Source organism: Taudactylus pleione, unplaced genomic scaffold (genome assembly GCF_031769625.1).
Source record: "Taudactylus pleione unplaced genomic scaffold, aTauple2 ptg001167l, whole genome shotgun sequence".
Classification (NCBI taxonomy): domain Eukaryota; kingdom Metazoa; phylum Chordata; class Amphibia; order Anura; family Myobatrachidae; genus Taudactylus; species Taudactylus pleione.
The window spans coordinates 489,009-509,564 of NW_028285568.1; the positions used below are offsets into that span (position 1 = coordinate 489,009).

General features: G+C 46.4%; 1 protein-coding gene across 2 annotated transcripts in view; it reads right to left on the reverse strand.

Moving 5' to 3' along the window:
• Positions 1-20,556, reverse strand: part of ZFYVE9 (zinc finger FYVE-type containing 9) — a 235,230-nt gene that overhangs the window by 121,857 nt on the left and 92,817 nt on the right. For both annotated transcript variants that reach the window (XR_015874942.1, XM_088462252.1), the window contains exon 4: positions 15,788-15,887. Coding sequence is in view for 1 of the 2 variants with exons in the window: in XM_088462252.1 (XP_088318378.1) it covers positions 15,788-15,887 (100 nt within the window). In the remaining variant the exon portion in view is untranslated. The remainder of the gene's footprint in view (positions 1-15,787; positions 15,888-20,556) is intronic.

Genomic DNA, 20,556 nt, shown 5'->3' on the forward strand with positions numbered 1-20,556 from the left:
GGTTTCCAACTACTAACTTACAAGGGACATCACACACAAAAAAATAAAAATTGGTCAAGCAACCAGGGCTGGACCACTCCACTTGGATTGACCCCTGACTGAAGAAACTGGGGAACTCCACCTACTTGGCTGGAATGTTCGTGGTTTAAATGATAGCGTTAAACGCATTCTTGTTATGTCCCAAATTAAGAATTATCTCAGAAACCCATCTATATGGTAGCAAAATGTTGGCTTGGATAGGCTATATGTATCATTCCACATTCTCACATAATGCAAGGGGGGTCTCGGTTTTAATTAAAAAGTCAGTGCAATTTGATTTAGAATCCAGTCAGGTTGATACCCATGGTAGTTCTGTTTTTCTCCGTGCTAATGATAATCGTACTCTCCTTCATATATAGGCCATATATATCAGGCTGTTCTATTTGTTGCCCAATCCACAGGTACTCCTGTGATGTGTTGGTGATTTTAATAATGTTATGGATAAGTATTTGGACAGATGGAGAGAGGGTGTTAACTCTGCTTTAACCTCCCCCTCCCCCACTCCATTCACCAATCTGATCGCTGAATTGGGCCGGTTTGATATTTGGCAAAATCGGAATCCCCCCACTACTCAATACTCATGCCACGCTACCTCTTTCCATACGGTGTCTTGTATAGATTTAGTGTTGATTTCTCCCAATATGTTACCTGCAGTTTCTGAGGTAACTTATTTATCTAGGGGTATTTCTGACCATTCTCCTGTGCTACTTTGAGCAGGTTTCCATTTTCGGGAAACTACACCAATTCTGGCTGTTTTTGATGGGGGTTGGCTCTGATCTGGTTGCGGCATGGGAGGGATTTGTATTGAATAATGCCTCCTGTTCAAATCCTACTAATAGGCATAATGCCCTGAAGGCCTATATGAGGGGTTCCTTTATCAAAAGGGTATCTGAAATCAAGATGTATAATAGACAGGAGGAAACCCGCCTTGAGACCTTATGCCAACACCTAGAGGCCCAATATATTCTCTCTCAATTTTCTTTTGATCGGGAATTGTGGGTAAATGCTCAGGGGGAGTGGTCGAACTATCTTTTTGATAAATCCAAATGTAGACTCCTTTTTTCACAGACATGAACAATATTTTCAGGCTGAAGTTGGGGGCAGTTATTTGGCTTTTTTGGCAAGGACAGATTCTAGTACTAATATTCAGTGTATTCTCAATTCTCAGGGTCAGTTGTGTCACTCGGAGGCTGGCATTGCAGAGGTGTTTTGTGAGGACTATTCTTCTCTGTATGCCTCCAGAGTCTCGTATTCAGCCATACAGCTTCAGGATTATGTAGACCGGGTTGCCCTGCCGAGGCTTTCCCAGGAAGCTATTGAATGCCTTGATGCTCCATTTACATTAGGAGATTTAAGTGGCAGTTTCCTCTCTCCCCACTTCCAAGGCCCCTGCTTGTGATTGGAACCCTGTGGAGGTTTACAGAAAATGTACAAAAAAATGTAATCCGTATTTATTAGATTTAATTCTTTCTTTCTTTGATTGGGGTTCTCTTCCCCCTTCTATGTCTGAGGCTGTTATTGTTGTATTAGCAAAACCTGGAAAGGATCCTACCTTCCCTGAGTCTTACCGACCCATTTCACTCCTAACTACGGATGTCAAAATATTAGCAGAGATACTGTTTCATCATTTGCAGAGAAGTGATTTGGTCAGAGAAGTGTTAATTTACAGTTACGGCACGCTATAGAAACACAGTTTGCATGTACAAAGCCTGTACTCTCATCGGCTCCCGTTAAGTCCTTAGTGGCTACTTTGGGTTCAAGGGTAGGGTGTCTTCCATCTATGAACAAAAATAAAGGTGAAAACCACACTGGCGCTCCTAGAGAAGCTGCCTGAGAAGTTCCACGTTGTACTCTTAATACAACAATGCCAGAAAAAGAAGGGAGAAAATCCTCAGGGCGCTACTATGTTACCATCTATATAGACAAATAAAAATAAAAAATCAGTGCGACAATAAACAGAGTTCAATCTCATCCTCTGATCACACTCTCAAAAACAAAAGTAGAGAGAGAGGAGAACACAGCGAAGATCAAAAGCAATTGAATACATAAAAAAACACTATCAGAATTGTACAATAAAACCAATTTCACAGAAAACAGCCACAGCAATTAAGCCAATTGAAGCAGACAGTGTATAGGTAAGGGATTATCCAAAAATAATGCAAGTTGGAACCGTACCGTGTTAGCTCCTAACAGAAGGAACATGGAAATGGGTGTAAATAGGTGGGAGGATCCGTAAAAAGTTCCCTGCTCACTTCCAGGCTCAGTCACATAGGGTTCCACCGGCCGGGTCCAATAATATCAATATACCAAATAAAGTCCAAAAAACGGCACGCTATAATTGGAATAAGTACTATTGCTTAGAAATCCCATATACAGACTCAGACTCAGTTTTATGGTCAAATTAATAACTCACTAAAACTGCGTCCCATGAACCAGGGCTTGACAAATGCAGGACGCAAGGTCGCCATTGCAAATAAGATTTTAGTCCTGGCGACCAGATTTTACAAGAGGCAGGTGACGTGGAAAACTTGAAAATAGAGTTAATTGCACAAAAAGAGAATCTGAAAAGTAGGAGCTCTTGGTAGTTACAGGAGTGGGCGGGATGCTGCGCTCCTTTCACGAGGAGGAATGTGTGCCCACCACATCCAATAACTGTGGCTTTTCCCTTCTGTCCGTAAGAGCATACATCCGGTCCTTCTCCCTGCAGCACTGCCAGGAGCAGGGAGGAGTGTGACTGTGCCATGGGGAGCTGCAGCTGGGAAGAGAGTGACTGTGCCATGGGGAGCTGCAGCTGGGAAGAGAGTGACTGTGCCATGGGGAGCTGCAGCTGGGAAGAGAGTGACTGTGCCATGGGGAGCTGCAGCTGGGAAGAGAGTGACTGTGCCATGGGGAGCTGCAGCTGGGAAGAGAGTGACTGTGCCATGGGGAGCTGCAGCTGGGAAGAGAGTGACTGTGCCATGGGGAGCTGCAGCTGGGAAGAGAGTGACTGTGCCATGGGGAGCTGCAGCTGGGAGGAGAGTGACTGTGCCATGGGGAGCTGCAGCTGGGAGGAGAGTGACTGTGCCATGGGGAGCTGCAGCTGGGAGGAGAGTGACTGTGCCATGGGGAGCTGCAGAGGGGAGGAGAGTGACTGTGCCAATGGAAGCTGCAGAGGGGAGGAGAGTGACTGTGCCATGGGGAGCTGCAGCTGGGAGGAGAGTGACTGTGCCAATGGAAGCTGCAGAGGGGAGGAGAGTGACTGTGCCTATGGAAGCTGCAGAGGGGAGGAGAGTGACTGTGCCAATGGAGAGCTGCAGCTGGGAGGAGAGTGACTGTGCCAATGGAGAGCTGCAGCTGGGAGGAGAGTGACTGTGCCAATGGAAGCTGCAGCTGGGAGGAGAGTGACTGTGCCAAAGGAAGCTGCAGAGGGGAGAAGAGTGACTGTGCCAATGGAAGCTGCAGCTGGGAGGAGAGTGACTGTGCCAATGGAAGCTGCAGCTGGGAGGAGAGTGACTGTGCCAATGGAAGCTGCAGCTGGGAGGAGAGTGACTGTGCCATGGGGAGCTGCAGCTGGGAGGAGAGTGACTGTGCCATGGGGAGCTGCAGCTGGGAGGAGAGTGACTGTGCCAATGGAAGCTGCAGAGGGGAGGAGAGTGACTGTGCCTATGGAAGCTGCAGAGGGGAGGAGAGTGACTGTGCCATGGGGAGCTGCAGCTGGGAGGAGAGTGACTGTGCCAATGGAAGCTGCAGAGGGGAGGAGAGTGACTGTGCCTATGGAAGCTGCAGAGGGGAGGAGAGTGACTGTGCTATGGGGAGCTGCAGCTGGGAGGAGAGTGACTGTGCCAATGGAAGCTGCAGCTGGGAGGAGAGTGACTGTGCCAATGGAAGCTGCAGAGGGGAGGAGAGTGACTGTGCCAATGGAAGCTGCAGAGGGGAGGAGAGTGACTGTGCCAATGGAAGCTGCAGAGGGGAGGAGAGTGACTGTGCCATGGGGAGCTGCAGCTGGGAGGAGAGTGACTGTGCCATGGGGAGCTACAGCTGGGAGGAGAGTGACTGTGCCTTGGGGAGCTGCGGCTGGGAGGAGAGTGACTGTGCCTTGGGGAGCTGCGGCTGGGAGGAGAGTGACTGTGCCATGGGGAGCTACAGCTGGGAGGAGAGTGACTGTGCCATGGGGAGCTACAGCTGGGAGGAGAGTGACTGTGCCAATGGAAGCTGCAGAGGGGAGGAGAGTGACTGTGCCATGGGGAGCTGCAGCTGGGAGGAGAGTGACTGTGCCAATGGAAGCTGCAGAGGGGAGGAGAGTGACTGTGCCAATGGAAGCTGCAGAAGGGAGGAGAGTGACTGTGCCATGGGGAGCTGCAGCTGGGAGGAGAGTGACTGTGCCATGGGGAGCTACAGCTGGGAGGAGAGTGACTGTGCCGTGGGGAGCTGCAGCTGGGAGGAGAGTGACTGTGCCATGGGGAGCTGCAGCTGGGAGGAGAGTGACTGTGCCATGGGGAGCTACAGCTGGGAGGACAGTGACTGTGCCATGGGGAGCGGCAGCTGGGAGGAGAGTGACTGTGCCATGGGGAGCTGCAGCTGGGAGGAGAGTGACTGTGCCATGGGGAGCTGCAGCTGGGAGGAGAGTGACTGTGCCATGGGGAGCTGCAGTACTACCGCTGTGGAGGAGTAGTGACCACCAGTGAGCTGCAGCACTGCTGATCAGGAAGGAATAGTCCTCCGGGAAGCTGTACACATTATGGGGTCTATTCACGAAGCCTTGGAGAGAGACAAAATAGAGAAAGAAGTCCCAGCCAATCAGCTCCTGTCAACTTACAGGCTGTGTTGAAATGACAGTTAGGAGCTGATAGGCTGGGACTTCTCTTTCTCCATGGCTTAGTGAATAGACCCCTATTTATTTGATTAGAATGTCCTCCCACTATAATATTGTTACAAATAGGGGGTCCTCCTGTGTGTGACACACAATGAATTTGGGGCCAGCTAAGTAGCACGTGTGGTAATCTGATGGCATGTTAGGAGGTCTGAGGGGCATTGAAGCAGCATGTGTGGTAGTCTGATGGAATGTTAGGAGGTCTGAGGAGCATTGAAGCAGCATGTGTGGTAGTCTGATGGCATGTTAGGAGGTCTGAGGGGCATTGAAGCAGCATGTGTGGTAGTCTGATGGCATGTTAGGTGGTCTGAGGGGCATTGAAGCAGCATGTGTGGTAGTCTGATGGCATGTTAGGTGGTCTGAGGGGCATTGAAGCAGCATGTGCGGTAGTCTGAAGGGATGTTAAGAGGTCTGAGGAGCAATGAAGCAGCATGTGTGGTAGTCTGATGGCATGTTAGGAGGTCTGAGGGGCATTGAAGCAGCATGTGCGGTAGTCTGATGGGATGTTAGGAGGTCTGAGGAGCATTGAAGCAGCATGTGTGGTAGTCTGATGACATGTTAGGAGGTCTGAAGCATATTGAAGCAGCATGTGTGGTAGTCTGATGACGTTAGGAGGTCTGAGGAGCATTGAAGCAGCATGTGTGGTAGTCTGATGGCATGTTAGGAGGTCTGAGGGGCATTGAAGCAGCATGTGTGGTAGTCTGATGACATGTTAGGAGGTCTGAGGCATATTGAAGCAGCATGTGTGGTAGTCTGATGACATGTTAGGAGGTCTGAGGAGCATTGAAGCAGCATGTGTGGTAGTCTGATGACATGTTAGGAGGTCTGAGGAGCATTGAAGCAGCATGTGTGGTAGTGTATACAAGTTTTCATATATATTTTGGTTGGGAACAGTGGTCTGGCCCCTAAACTATTTAACTGAATCCTAGATATTGCAAAAATGTGTTGACCCGTGCCATGAAAATGTAAATGAGTAAGATGTTCATATATTAATACCAGTATGATTGTACAATTTGTATTTTATTATTGTTATTAATGATTCTTCACAGGCTTGAGCATTATATAATGTTACATTGAGGATACTTTCATAATCTTCCAGATATACATTTATTATGGGGTTTAAGCGAATAGCTTCCCGCCATGCAGAAGCACAAGGGATCTCATGTGCCTGTCATTTAGCCTGAAGTGCAGTGAATAAAAACCGGCAGCATTTTATTAGCAGATAAGACAACTACCAGTCCTCTTTCTAGGTGGTGCAAACCGCCCAAGATCCCTCCACACAGACGTCTGCAGAACCTCAGGAACAGACAAAATCAGGATCCACACATCAGTATCAAATAGAGCAAGGGTAGGCAACTTGTGGCACTCCACTGCTGAGGAACTGCATATCCCAGTATATCTACTGTGGAACTACATATTCCAGCATGCCCTTGTTATTATTGGAAATGCTCATACATACATTAACATACATTAACAATAACACAAATGTAGTTGAATGGTTAAAGAGTTAAAAGTATAGAAAGATTCATATGAAAATCACAGGAGGTATGAGGTGGTCAGGGTGCAAATGTTATACTTTAGCTGGTCAGGGGGAATTGATGGGTTCTCTAAATAGAACCCCAGTTTCATACCAAATGTTTTCCCGAACCGAAGTTGTTTGACTATCAATAAAACTCCCCCACATAATAAAGTGATCAGTGCTTTTATTTCTTTATGAAGGGTTGCCTCCAGCCTGTCCATTCTCAGGATATAATAAGAGATATGGTAAGAATTTACCTTTGTTATCTCTGTTTCTACAAGGTCCATAGGGTCCACAGGGTTGACCTTGGGGTATAGCTGGATCTGGATCCACGGGCACCATGCAGTTAAAGCTTTTGTTGCTCCCAGGATGCACTGGGTCCATCCTCCTCTATACTCCGCCCCAGCCACAGGCCCATCAGTTGGTAAGTAGCCAAGGCAGGAGGTGAAAAAAAAACCCAGAAAAAAGGAAGACTGGAACACACAAGAACCATACTCACAGAAAGGGAGACGAAAAACCGGTGACCAGCCACATAGCCCATACGAAGCCAGGTGAGTCAGGGCGAGCGCCCAGTGGACCCTATGGACCTCGTAGAAACTCGTGGAACTAGTCTGGTCCACATAAACTTTGAGAGCACGGACAACATCTAAGGAAGCCTCACCAGCTGAGAGATCAGGTGACTGAAATGCCGGCACAACTATTTCCTGATTAATGTGAAACTTAGAGACCACCTTAGGAAGAAAACCCGGACGGGTGCGAAGCACTGCCCTGTCCTGGTGAAAAATCAGAAAAGGAGAACAGCAAGAAAGCACGCCCAATTCTGACACTCTTCTGGCCGAAGCAATCACTTGAGTTCCACCGACTAAAGAGGTTCAAATGGAGGACCCTGCAGGGCCCGAAGCACTTCTGCCAAATCCCAAGGAGCCACTGGTGGAACAAAGGGAAGCTGAATCCTGAGAAAACCCTGGAAAAAGGTGCGGACATCAGGCAGAGTAGCGATCCTACGCTGGAACCACACAGAAAGTGCAGACACATGAAGTTTCAAAGAAGCGAGGCGTAAACCTAGGTCCAATCCAGACTGAAGGAACGCCAATATCCTAGAAACACGAAACGCTTGAGGATCGTAGTTTCTGGACTCACACCATTGAAAATAAGTATGCCACACACTGTGGTAAATCCTGGCAGACTGGCATCTGTCGTGAGCAGGAACCCAGTCCGGGATCCAAAAGGGGCAGCCCTTGGTGAGATGAAATGTCTGAAGCCACCAAGCCAGTGATGGTTACACCTCCGGAGACAACACCAGCATCTGAGTCCTGATCCAGTGTGGTAACCCGTTCCATTTGGTTATAATCAGCCCCCGCAGGGGTCTTGAATGAAACTGGGCATACTCCACCATGTCGAATGTTGAGACCATGGACCCCAGAACTCTCAATGCCGCTTGAACCAACATCTGGGAACGCTTTAAGACAAATGTTCACTCGAAGTTGTAGACAGGAAACCTTTTCCGGAGTCAGAAAAATCCTTTGCTGACGAGAATCTAGAAGGGCTCCCAAATGAACCACCCTCTGTGACGGAATGAGGGAGGACTTCTCCCAGTTTATCAGCCACCCGTGCGCTTGCACACAAGCGATAGTTAGGCGCAGATGTTGCAGAAATACCTCCGACGAGCCTGCCAGCAAAAGGAGGTCGTCTAGATACGGCAGAAGCCGTATTCCCTGGCTGCGCAGATAGGCAGCCATGACTTTGGTGAACACCCTTGGAGCTGTGGAAAGACCAAAGGGCAGAGCCTGAAACTGAAAGTGAAGCTGGTGTATAGCAAACCTCAGATAACGCTGGTGTGAAGGGGCTATAGGAACATGGAGGTAGGCGTCCTGGATGTCCAGGGAGACCATATAATCCCCCGGTTCCATAGCCAGAATGATGGAAAGCAAAGTTTCCATCCTGAAAGTGGGCACTCTGAGGAACTTGTTCAACGATTTCAAGTTGAGCATAGGCCGATGAGACCCATTGGGTTTCAGAACCAGAAACAGAGAGGAGTAGTAAACCGTCCCACGGAACGGGAACAACCACCCCTGCTTTCAGCAAGGACTCTGTGGCTTCCTGAATCTGCAAGGCCTTGGTCTTGTCCTGAGAAAGACTCATGCAGAAGAACTGTTGGGGAGGTCTGTGACGGAAGGACAGGGCGTACCCCTGAGAGACCACTTCTCGTACCCAAGCATCCGTTGTGGTATTGCACCAACACCGGGCGAATTGAAGAAGTTGGCCCCCCACTCTGGGATCCCCCAGAGAGAGGCCCGTCCCATCAGGCTGAAGGCTTATCGTCTGGCTTGGCAGCAGAACGTCTAGTGCTCCAGGCCTGCTTCTTTGGTTTAGGGGCAAAATTGTTTGATGACTGCCTGGGGAAGGACTGACTCTTGGACTTACCCTGAGTCCGAAAGGACCGAAAGGCTGAGGTCCTAGCCTTAGAAGATGCAGCTGCTGACGGCAGAAACGCAGACTAAGATTTTGCCAAGGTATCAACAATTTTGTCCAGGTCAGGACCGAACAAAATCTCCCCATTAAAGGGTAAGGCCTCCAGGCCCTTCTTGGAATCCGCATCTGCTCTCCAAGAATGAATCCACAAAGACCGGCGAGCAGAGACTGCTGGAAGTCAGAAGCCTGGCATCCAAAGACGCTTCCCCAATATAGTCCAACTAACGCTCTGTGAACATCCGGAGCATCCTCAGGAAAATAATCCTCCAGTACATTGGCCCAGCTCTCAATGGCTTTGGCCACCCAAGAGATGGCCATGGACGGATGGGCCACCGCCCTAGAGAGAGAGTAAATGGATTTTAAACAAGTCTCCACTTTCATGTCCGTGGGATCCTTTAGGGATGAAATGGATGACATAGGCAAGTTGGCACTTTTAATCAAGTGAGTAACATGAGAATCCACCGCAGGCAGGGTTTCCCACTTTTTGCAATAACTGGCAGGAAACGGGTAACTGGATGCTAACCGTTTCTGCGGCTGGAACATCTTACTAGGCGACTACCAGGCCTCCGCTGTATGATCAGTCAGTTGGTCAGAGAAAGGAAAAACAGCCGAAAGTCCCTTTTGCCTGTTTAAAATTTGGATACTTGGTCTTAGGGGCCGGTGCGTCATCCTATATATCTAGAATGGACCGCACCGCCCGCACCAATGCCGGCACATTAATGGAAGATCTCGGCTCTACTTTCGGGGCAGGGGAATCCGAATCTGAGTCCTCATGCAATTCTCCCTCATCCGAGGAAGCCTCAGAGTCTGACAGCTGCGCAGACTGGGATGACATAACCGTGCGTTTTGATGCCTTGTGAGGCTTGTCACTATGCAACATGGTTTGAAAGGCAGAAGACGAGGCTGCCAAACTTTGAACTGAATTGGGGAGACCCTGGAAAGGAATGACGGACTGTTGCGTCATTTGAGAAGGCTGAAGATACATAGGGAACCCCGCATATGGATGAACAGTCTGAGGCCCAGGGAAATCCGGCAATAATTATGGTATACACAGAGAAGGGGGGGTGGCTGGTTGGGATAACCCCCTATGGGGGAGAGCAGTCGGCTCCAGACGGTCCGCGATGGAAGCCAGCACCTGAGAAAACAGGGGGATCCTGTCCTGAAGTTGGGGGATTAGAGGGACCAGGTAACTGACGGCACCTTACACACAGCCCATCCTGTGATAAATCCTCCATATTCCCCCCTGCAGCACAGAGTCTGCAGGAGACCAGAGTGGGAGCCGCAGAGCGCTCAACTTCCTCATCAGACATGATATATATATATATATATATATATATATATATATATATATATATATATATATATATATATAATATAGCAATACAACAGGGAAGCTCAGAAAGTACTCCGGGCGCGCCCACAAGTATGCAGCACACAAGCCCACAGATATGGCACCGTGTAGCACACCACAGTATGTGACCGACCTCACAAATACATGAATTTATACAAGTGAGATCCAAGAAAAGCCCTTCCCCCACACACCTGCCAGGGTCGCAGGAGAAGGAAAGGGATAGTTATAGACTGACAGTAAGGAGATATAAAGCACAGACAGTCAGTACTAGCAAAAGTCACATACAGAACAGAAAGTAATAGTCACTGCACCTCGTCACTACAATCACCCTGCCCAGATTCAGTTTCTGGGAGGGCTATAGTGCTGTGTACGCTGACCTTTAGCCAGGGAGAGGTACACAGGGAGACCTACCACACACTGCCTGTGAGATGTGCGCCGCCCACCAGAGAAAAAAAATGGCCGCCGGAGACCTCAGAGGAGGAGTGGCCGCAGGAGGAAGCAGCTCAGCGTCGCCAGACCTAAGCGCAAAGGCGTGCTGAGCTGAGGGGAGGAGCCGCTAAGCAGGGAAGACTGCCTCCCCTGGCTAGCGATTAACCCCGGGGTTGCTGGCTCCCGCATAACACCCTGGTGGTCCAGTGGTCCCGCGGGCTATGTCTCCGGAGAGGGGTAGCCCGCTGCCACTTGCTAGCGCCTCCGGTCTGTCCCCAGAGACTGGAGGCATGCGACTGCATTTGGTACACGCGGGTCACCGCAAGCAGTGACCCGTGGCTTACCTGATTCCCAGTCACCACACATTAGCTGTAGCCTTAGGAACAATGTGTGGTGACCATAGCAGTAATCTGTCATTCTCTCTAGCTGTAGGCTTAGGAACAGAGGTTACTGCTATGATCACCACACATTGTTCCTAAACCTACAGCTAGAGAGAATTACAGAGGTTACTGCTATGGTCACCACACCCTAAACCTACAGCTAGAGATAATTACAGAGATTACTGCTATGGTCACCACACCCTGAGCCTACAGCTAGAGAGAATGACAGAGATTACTGCTATGGTCACCACACATTGTTCCTAAACCTACAGCTAGAGAGAATGACAGAGATTACTGCTATGGTCACCACACCCTAAACCTACAGCTAGAGAGAATGACAGAGATTACTGCTATGGTCACCACACATTGTTCCTAAACCTACAGCTAGAGAGAATTACAGAGGTTACTGCTATGGTCACCACACCCTAAACCTACAGCTAGAGAGAATTACAGAGGTTACTGCTATGGTCACCACACCCTAAGCCTACAGCTAGAGAGAATTACAGAGGTAACTGCTATGGTCACCACACATTGTTCCTAAACCTACAGCTAGAGAGAATGACAGAGATTACTGCTATGGTCACCACACATTGTTCCTAAGCCTACAGCTAGAGAGAATGACAGAGGTTACTGCTCTGGTCACCACACCCTGAGCCTACAGCTAGAGAGAATGACAGATTACTGCTCTGGGTCCACACCCTAAACCTACATCTAGAGAGAATGACAGATTACTGCTCTGGTCACCACACATTGTTCCTAAGCCTACAGCTAGAGAGAATGACAGATTACTGCTCTGGTCACCACACATTGTTCCTAAGCCTACAGCTAGAGAGAATGACAGAGGTTACTGCTCTGGTCACCACACCCTGAGCCTACAGCTAGAGAGAATGACAGATTACTGCTCTGGGTCCACACCCTAAACCTACATCTAGAGAGAATGACAGATTACTGCTCTGGTCACCACACATTGTCATTCTCTCTAGCTGTAGGTTTAGGAACAATGTGTGGTGACCAGAGCAGTAATCTGTCATTCTCTCTAGCTGTAGGTTTAGGAACAGATTACTGCTCTGGTCACCACACATTGTTCCTAAGCCTATAGCTAGAGAGAATTACAGAGATTACTGCTATGGTCACCACACCCTAAACCTACAGCTAGAGAGAATGACAGATTACTGCTCTGGTCACCACACATTGTTCCTAAACCTACAGCTAGAGAGAATTACAGAGGTTACTGCTATGGTCACCACACCCTAAACCTACAGCTAGAGAGAATGACAGAGATTACTGCTATGGTCACCACACCCTAAACCTACAGCTAGAGAGAATGACAGATTACTGCTATGGTCACCACACATTGTTCCTAAGCCTACAGTTAGAGAGAATGACAGAGATTACTGCTATGGTCACCACACCCTAAGCCTACAGCTAGAGAGAATGACAGAGATTACTGCTATGGTCACCACACCCTAAGCCTACAGCTAGAGAGAATTACAGAGATTACTGCTCTGGTCACCACACATTGTTCCTAAACCTACAGCTAGAGAGAATGACAGAGATTACTGCTATGGTCACCACACCCTAAACCTACAGCTAGAGAGAATTACAGAGGTTACTGCTATGGTCACCACACCCTAAACCTACAGCTAGAGAGAATTACAGAGGTAACTGCTATGGTCACCACACCCTAAACCTACAGCTAGAGAGAATTACAGAGATTACTGCTATGGTCACCACACCCTAAGCCTACAGCTAGAGAGAATTACAGAGGTAACTGCTATGGTCACCACACATTGTTCCTAAACCTACAGATAGAGAGAATGAGAGATTACTGCTATGGTCACCACACATTGTTCCTAAGCCTACAGCTAGAGAGAATTACAGAGATTACTGCTATGGTCACCACACCCTAAACCTACAACTAGAGAGAATGACAGTTTACTGCTATGGTCACCACACCCTAAGCCTACAGCTAGAGAGAATGACAGAGATTACTGCTATGGTCACCACACATTGTTCCTAAACCTACAGCTAGAGAGAATTAGCGATTACTGCTATGGTCACCACACCCTAAGCCTACAGCTAGAGAGAATTACAGAGGTTACTGCTCTGGTCACCACACATTGTTCCTAAACCTATAGCTAGAGAGAATGACAGAGATTACTGCTATGGTCACCACACATTGTTCCTAAACCTATAGCTAGAGAGAATGACAGAGATTACTGCTATGGTCACCACACCCTAAGCCTACAGCTAGAGAGAATGACAGATTACTGCTCTGGTCACCACACATTGTTCCTAAACCTACAGCTAGAGAGAATTACAGATTACTGCTATGGTCACCACACCCTAAACCTACAGCTAGAGAGAATGACAGAGATTACTGCTCTGGTCACCACACATTGTTCCTAAACCTACAGCTAGAGAGAATGACAGAGATTACTGCTATGGTCACCACACCCTAAACCTACAGCTAGAGAGAATGACAGATTACTGCTCTGGTCACCACACATTGTTCCTAAACCTACAGCTAGAGAGAATTACAGAGATTACTGCTATGGTCACCACACCCTAAACCTACAGCTAGAGAGAATTAGAGATTAGCGCATATAGAGCCTGCTTCAGAGATGCACGCAAGCCACATGCAATGCCTGTGTAGAGCAGTTGAGTGATCTGCAATTACCCATGCGCAAAATAACAGCGCACGTGTTACCCTGAGTGTATGGGAGAGCTGGCAAAGTGATAGGCGTTCCTGAACAGTGTCTGGGAGGTGTCCTGAAGGAAACGTGTTATGGGAGTGTCCTTTCCAGCGGGCTGCGTGTTCAGGCAGAGACACTGGACCTCATTCAGAGTCGGTTGTTGCGGCCGCACGGTCGTAAGGGAAAAGGGGCCGGATATGCAAATGATGCACTCGCAAGTTGCGTCGTTAAGATGGGATCGTTAGCTGGACGACCAAGGGGAGGATGCGGCCGTAAGACAAAAAATACGCCCCCTTCTTGTTCGCTTTACACGTCATCTCCGGGCATATAAGGATTAATCGAGACCATCGGAGCTGGTCGTAGAGCTTAAGGTTGACCATACCCTCTCTTAAGCACTACGATGAAGTCAGTGTAAAAACCTCCCATGTCACATGTGCCATGACACTACTTTGTTAATTATGTACTCCCATAAAACGCCGTTTGCATAGTCAGGCACGCCTGCGTTCGGATCTCCACTCCCCCGTTCACAAGCACCTTCCCCTGTTACCACCCACAAACGCCTCATCCCGTCACTCAAACTAACGACCTGGCCAAGTTCAAGGAGAGAGAAATTTCCGATCGTAACAGCTAGTTTGCGCACGCGCATTGCGAATTTTACACATGTGCAGTTTAGCGAACATCGGTGGCATACGACCGTGCGGCCGCAACGACTGACTCTGAATGAGGTCCACTGTACCTACCATAGGCAGGTGCGGGTGTCCATGGTGGGTGATGGTGGACTGTGTAGAACCATTGGCGGTGTTACTGCGTGCAAGGGAGCTGAAAAAGGGCATCTCGGTGCTCGCACATTCTGGAGCACGCTAATGCACAAGGGGGAGGCTGAAACAAACATTTGCATATTCAATCGCAGCCGCGACTCCGGCAACAGGCGCTAGAACAAACGCAGCAGCGTTCATCTCTGAATCAGGCCCATATTTCATGTTAGCTCCAATTCCACATTAGAAGACGTTAAAACCTGTGTAATTCAAACTTGGTAAAGATCAGCTACATGTGTACAGCGCAGTAATCACCGCAAGAGAAACGAGGAGGAGGATAAGTGATCATTTCATTCTAACCCTTTATTTTTATTATACGCCGCTATACTGCGCCAGCATAGTAACACACAATGAGATAGTTAGGGAGGCAATGTTGTCTCAAATTTATCAAATGAAACAACAGCACCAGCATCACATACATCATCATATTTACATTTCCAGGTGATTGCAGATGGAAATCAGATTAAACGTTTAGGACCCTATTATCAAATTTATTTTTTCATAGAATTATGTAGAAACTGCAGTTTGTACACAGTTTTATGAATTGTTGCTACGTACTTATAGCCTAATGCAAGAGAAGCCCCAGAATCTCCTGCAAAAGGCCAATTAGAACTGTAGATCTGGAGTTTGGCGCCATTATTGATTTAAGCCTATGGAGGTGAGAGAACTTCCGATCCCTCTCCTGCAGCAGAGACAGACACTGTGCGCAATTGCAGCGTCAGATTCCCCCGGAGGAGTCATGCCGGGGAAGTAACTTGTAAGGACAGCTGCTATTACTACCGATGTCCCTGCGAGTTCAGTTTAGCATGTAGCGGAAATATGATCATTTAAAATAAATATACCCAGCGCAATACAGAGTTTTAATAATGGCATCAGTAATACATAGGGGTTGGGTACGATATGCCAGCACCCAGGATGCCGGCGGTCAGTATCCTAACTCTCCCCCTCTCCATACCCCCATAGTGCCTAAACCTAACCTCCCACTCCCCGCACCCTAAACCTAACCCTCCCCCCGCTACTTACCTTCGGGATGCCGGCGGTCAGGATTCTGACAGGGGGTCAGGATTCCGGCGCGGCATTCTAATCGCCGGAATCCCTGTGGTCGGTATTACAACAGCATCCCATACATAGGTCCATTACAGTTATACACAAGAAGACAACAGACACCTTGTAAGATTATTACAAGTCACACGATCAATGCTGTAAGACTGAGGATAAAGTGCGGAGCCTCCCTTACCATTGATGAGTACAGAATGACAGATGATACACACTCGAGCCTCCTTCTTATCCATGTACAATAGTTTGCATTTGAGGCTGCAGCAGGAAGCACAGAATACCTGATAAGGGAAAGACATGGCTAATCAGTGTGCAAATAAGAAAAACATATGACTGTCCATGCATTGTTACATATAGAACTTCCCAACCAAAGCCAGCTCATTCCCTAAAGCTGGGTACACTCTGGCCCATTTACACTTGCTGCACGGTGAGTGACAGCTCAAGTGGGCGGGTGCAAGTAAATGCCCGCCCAGTTGTGACATCAGTCATGGCAAATCGTGCAGTCTGTATGCAAAATTTATGTTCTGCACAGTTCAGTCGATCTGCATATATATATCGTTTAGGTCTGTACCCACCTTAAGCGTATGGTATACATTCATTTACACTTTGGAGTGTTCTAGGTGGCTAATAACACAGTCTAAAGGGCAAAATTGACGTTGGGATATCTTTGATTCATTCAAGATTGTTATTTTAAGAATGTACAAAAGTGTACAAGCAGCAGCCAGTTAGGGTTCCTCAATATTTTGTTATAAAGAATTGGTATTTAATGAAAATGTGTTAATTATGTGGCTCTTCCTGCATTTCCTGGCAGATGCGCTAATATGATGAATACAACAATAAAATAATAAAGGAAGAAATGAAGTGGGAAAGTCAGAAAGTAATAAACACAAAAGACATATGTTTAATCATCTATTCAGAACACACTCAAATATAATCCTGTATCCAAAAGAATCTAATATAAATGCATCCAGTATACTCTCATATATAATCCTCTATCCAGAAGCGTCTCCTATAAATAAATGCATCCAGTATACTCTCATATATAATCCTCTATCCAGAAGCTTCGAATATAAATGCATCCAGTATACTCTCATATATAATCCTCTATCCAGAAGCTTCTAATATAAATGCATCCAGTATACTCTCATATATAATCCTCTATCCAGAAGCGTCTCCTATAAATAAATGCATCCAGTATACTCTCATATATAATCCACTATCCAGAAGATTCAAATATAAATGCATCCAGTATACTCTCATATATAATCCTCTATCCAGAAGATTCTAATATAAATGCATCCAGTATACTCTTATATAATCCTCTATCCAGAAGCGTCTCCTATAAATAAATGCATCCAGTATACTCTCATATATAATCCTCTATCCAGAAGCTTCTAATATAAATGCATCCAGTATACTCTGATATATAATCCTCTATCCAGAAGATTCTAATATAAATGCATCCAGTATACTCTCATATATAATCCTCTATCCAGAAGCTTCTAATATAAATGCATCCAGTATACTCTTATATAATCCTCTATCCAGAAGCGTCTCCTATAAATAAATGCATCCAGTATACTCTGATATATAATCCTCTATCCAGAAGATTCTAATATAAATGCATCCAGTATACTCTCATATATAATCCACTATCCAGAAGATTCTAATATAAATGCATCCAGTATACTCTCATATATAATCCTCTATCCAGAAGATTCAAATATAAATGCATCCAGTATACTCTCATATATAATCCTCTATCCAGAAGCATCTCCTATAAATAAATGCATCCAGTATACTCTCATATATAATCCTCTATCCAAAAGATTCTAATATAAATGCATCCAGTATACTCATATATAATCCTCTATCCAGAAGATTCTAATATAAATGCATCCAGTATACTCATATATAATCCTCTATCCAGAAGATTCTAATATAAATGCATCCAGTATACTCATATATAATCCTCTATCCAAAAGATTCTAATATAAATGCATCCAGTATACTCTTATATAATCCTCTATCCAGAAGCGACTCCTATAAATAAATGCATCCAGTATACTCTCATATATAATCCACTATCCAAAAGATTCTAATATAAATGCATCCAGTATACTCTCATATATAATCCACTATCCAAAAGATTCTAATATAAATGCATCCAGTATACGCTCATATATAATCCTCTATCCAAAAGATTCTAATATAAATGCATCCAGTATACTCTCATATATAATCCTCTATCCAAAAGATTCTAATATAAATGCATCCAGTATACTCTTATATAATCCTCTATCCAGAAGCTTTTAATATAAATAAATGTGTCCAGTATACTCAAATACAATCCTCTATCCAAAAGCTTCTAATATAAATAAATGTGTCCAGTATACTCAAATATAATCCTCTATCCAGAAGCGACTCCTATAAATAAATGCGTCCAGTATACTCAAATATAATCCACTATCCAAAAACTTCTAATATAAATAAATGCATCCAGTATAGTCTCATTATCCCCATGCGCCTTACTCACTGTCTCCCCCATCTGTGTCACCTCTGTCAGACCCTCCCCATTAGAATGTAAGCATTCACAAGCAGGGCCCTCTTCCCTTATGTGCTTTTCCTTCCCTTATTTATACCATCATCTCCTCCCCAAAATGGCACCAAAACCTTGGGTTCTGTCACCATGCTGCTAATTTGGGTACTATGGGCATGTATCGCTATTGTGATCGTGGCTGCGTAACCAAATGCAGTTCTGCTACAAAAATATGCTAATGTTGCAAACGCTCAGCCAGCATAGAGACACCCACTACTGCTTTCTCACATCCATAATACCTCACAGTCCTGTGTATACATCTGTAATATCAGCCACAGCACAGCCAGCATAGAGACACCCACTACTGCTATCTCACATCTGTAATACATCACAGTCCTGTGTATACATCTGTAATATCAGCCACAGCACAGCCAGCATAGAGACACCCACTACTGCTATCTCACATCTGTAATACATCACAGTCCTGTGTATACATCTGTAATATCAGCCACAGCACAGCCAGCAAAGAGACACCCACTACTGCTATCTCACATCTGTAATACCTCACAGTCCTGTGTATACATCTGTAACATCAGCCACAGCACAGCCAGCATAGAGACACCCACTACTATCTCACATCTGTAATACATCACAGTCCTGTGTATACATCTGTAATATCAGCCACAGCACAGCCAGCAAAGAGACACCCACTATGCTATCTCACATCTGTAATACCTCACAGTCCTGTGTATACATCTGTAACATCAGCCACAGCACAGCCAGCATAGAGACACCCACTACTGCTATCTCACATCTGTAATACCTCACAGTCCTGTGTATACATCTGTAACATCAGCCACAGCACAGCCAGCATAGACACACCACTACTGCTATCTCACATCTGTAATACCTCACAGTCCTGTGTATACATCTGTAACATCACCCACAGCACAGCCAGCATAGAGACACCACTACTGCTATCTCACATCTGTAATACCTCACAGTCCTGTGTATACATCTGTAACATCACCCACAGCACAGCCAGCATAGAGACACCACTACTGCTATCTCACATCTGTAATACCTCACAGTCCTGTGTATACATCTGTAACATCAGTCACAGCACAGCCAGCAAAGAGACACCCACTATGCTATCTCACATCTGTAATACATCACAGTCCTGTGTATACATCTGTAACATCAGCCACAGCACAGCCAGCAAAGAGACACCCACTATGCTATCTCACATCTGTAATACCTCACAGTCCTGTGTATACATCTGTAACATCAGTCACAGCACAGCCAGCATAGAGACACCCAATACTGCTATCTCACATCTGTAATACCTCACAGTCCTGTGTATACATCTGTAACATCAGCCACAGCTCAGACAGCATAGAGACACCCACTACTGCTATCTCACATCTGTAATACCTCACAGTCCTGTGTATACATCTGTAATATCAGCCACAGCACAGCCAGCATAGAGACACCCACTACTGCTATCTCACATCTGTAATACATCACAGTCCTGTGTATACATCTGTAATATCAGCCACAGCTCAGCCAGCATAGAGACGCCCACTACTGCTTTCTCACATCTGTAATACATCAGTCCTGTGTATACATCTGTAACATCAGCCACAGCTCAGCCAGCATAGAGACGCCCACTACTGCTATCTCACATCTGTAACATCAGCCACAGCTCAGCCAGCATAGAGACACCCACTACTGCTATCTCACATCTGTAATACCTCACAGTCCTGTGTATACATCTGTAATATCAGCCACAGCACAGCCAGCATAGAGACACCCACTACTGCTATCTCACATCTGTAATACATCACAGTCCTGTGTATACATCTGTAATATCAGCCACAGCTCAGCCAGCATAGAGACGCCCACTACTGCTATCTCACATCTGTAATACCTCACAGTCCTGTGTATACATCTGTAATATCAGCCACAGCACAGCCAGCATAGAGACACCCACTACTGCTATCTCACATCTGTAATACATCACAGTCCTGTGTATACATCTGTAATATCAGCCACAGCACAGCCAGCATAGAGACACCCACTACTGCTTTCTCACATCTGTAATACATCACAGTCCTGTGTATACATCTGTAACATCAGCCACAGCTCAGCCAGCATAGAGACGCCCACTACTGCTTTCTCACATCTGTAATACATCACAGTCCTGTGTATACATCTGTAACATCAGCCACAGCACAGCCAGCATAGAGACCCCCACTACTGCTATCTCACATCTGTAATACCTCACAGTCATGTGTATACATCTGTAACATCAGCCACAGCACAGCCAGCATAGACACCCACTACTGCTATCTCACATCTGTAATACCTCACAGTCCTGTGTATACATCTGTAACATCAGCCACAGCACA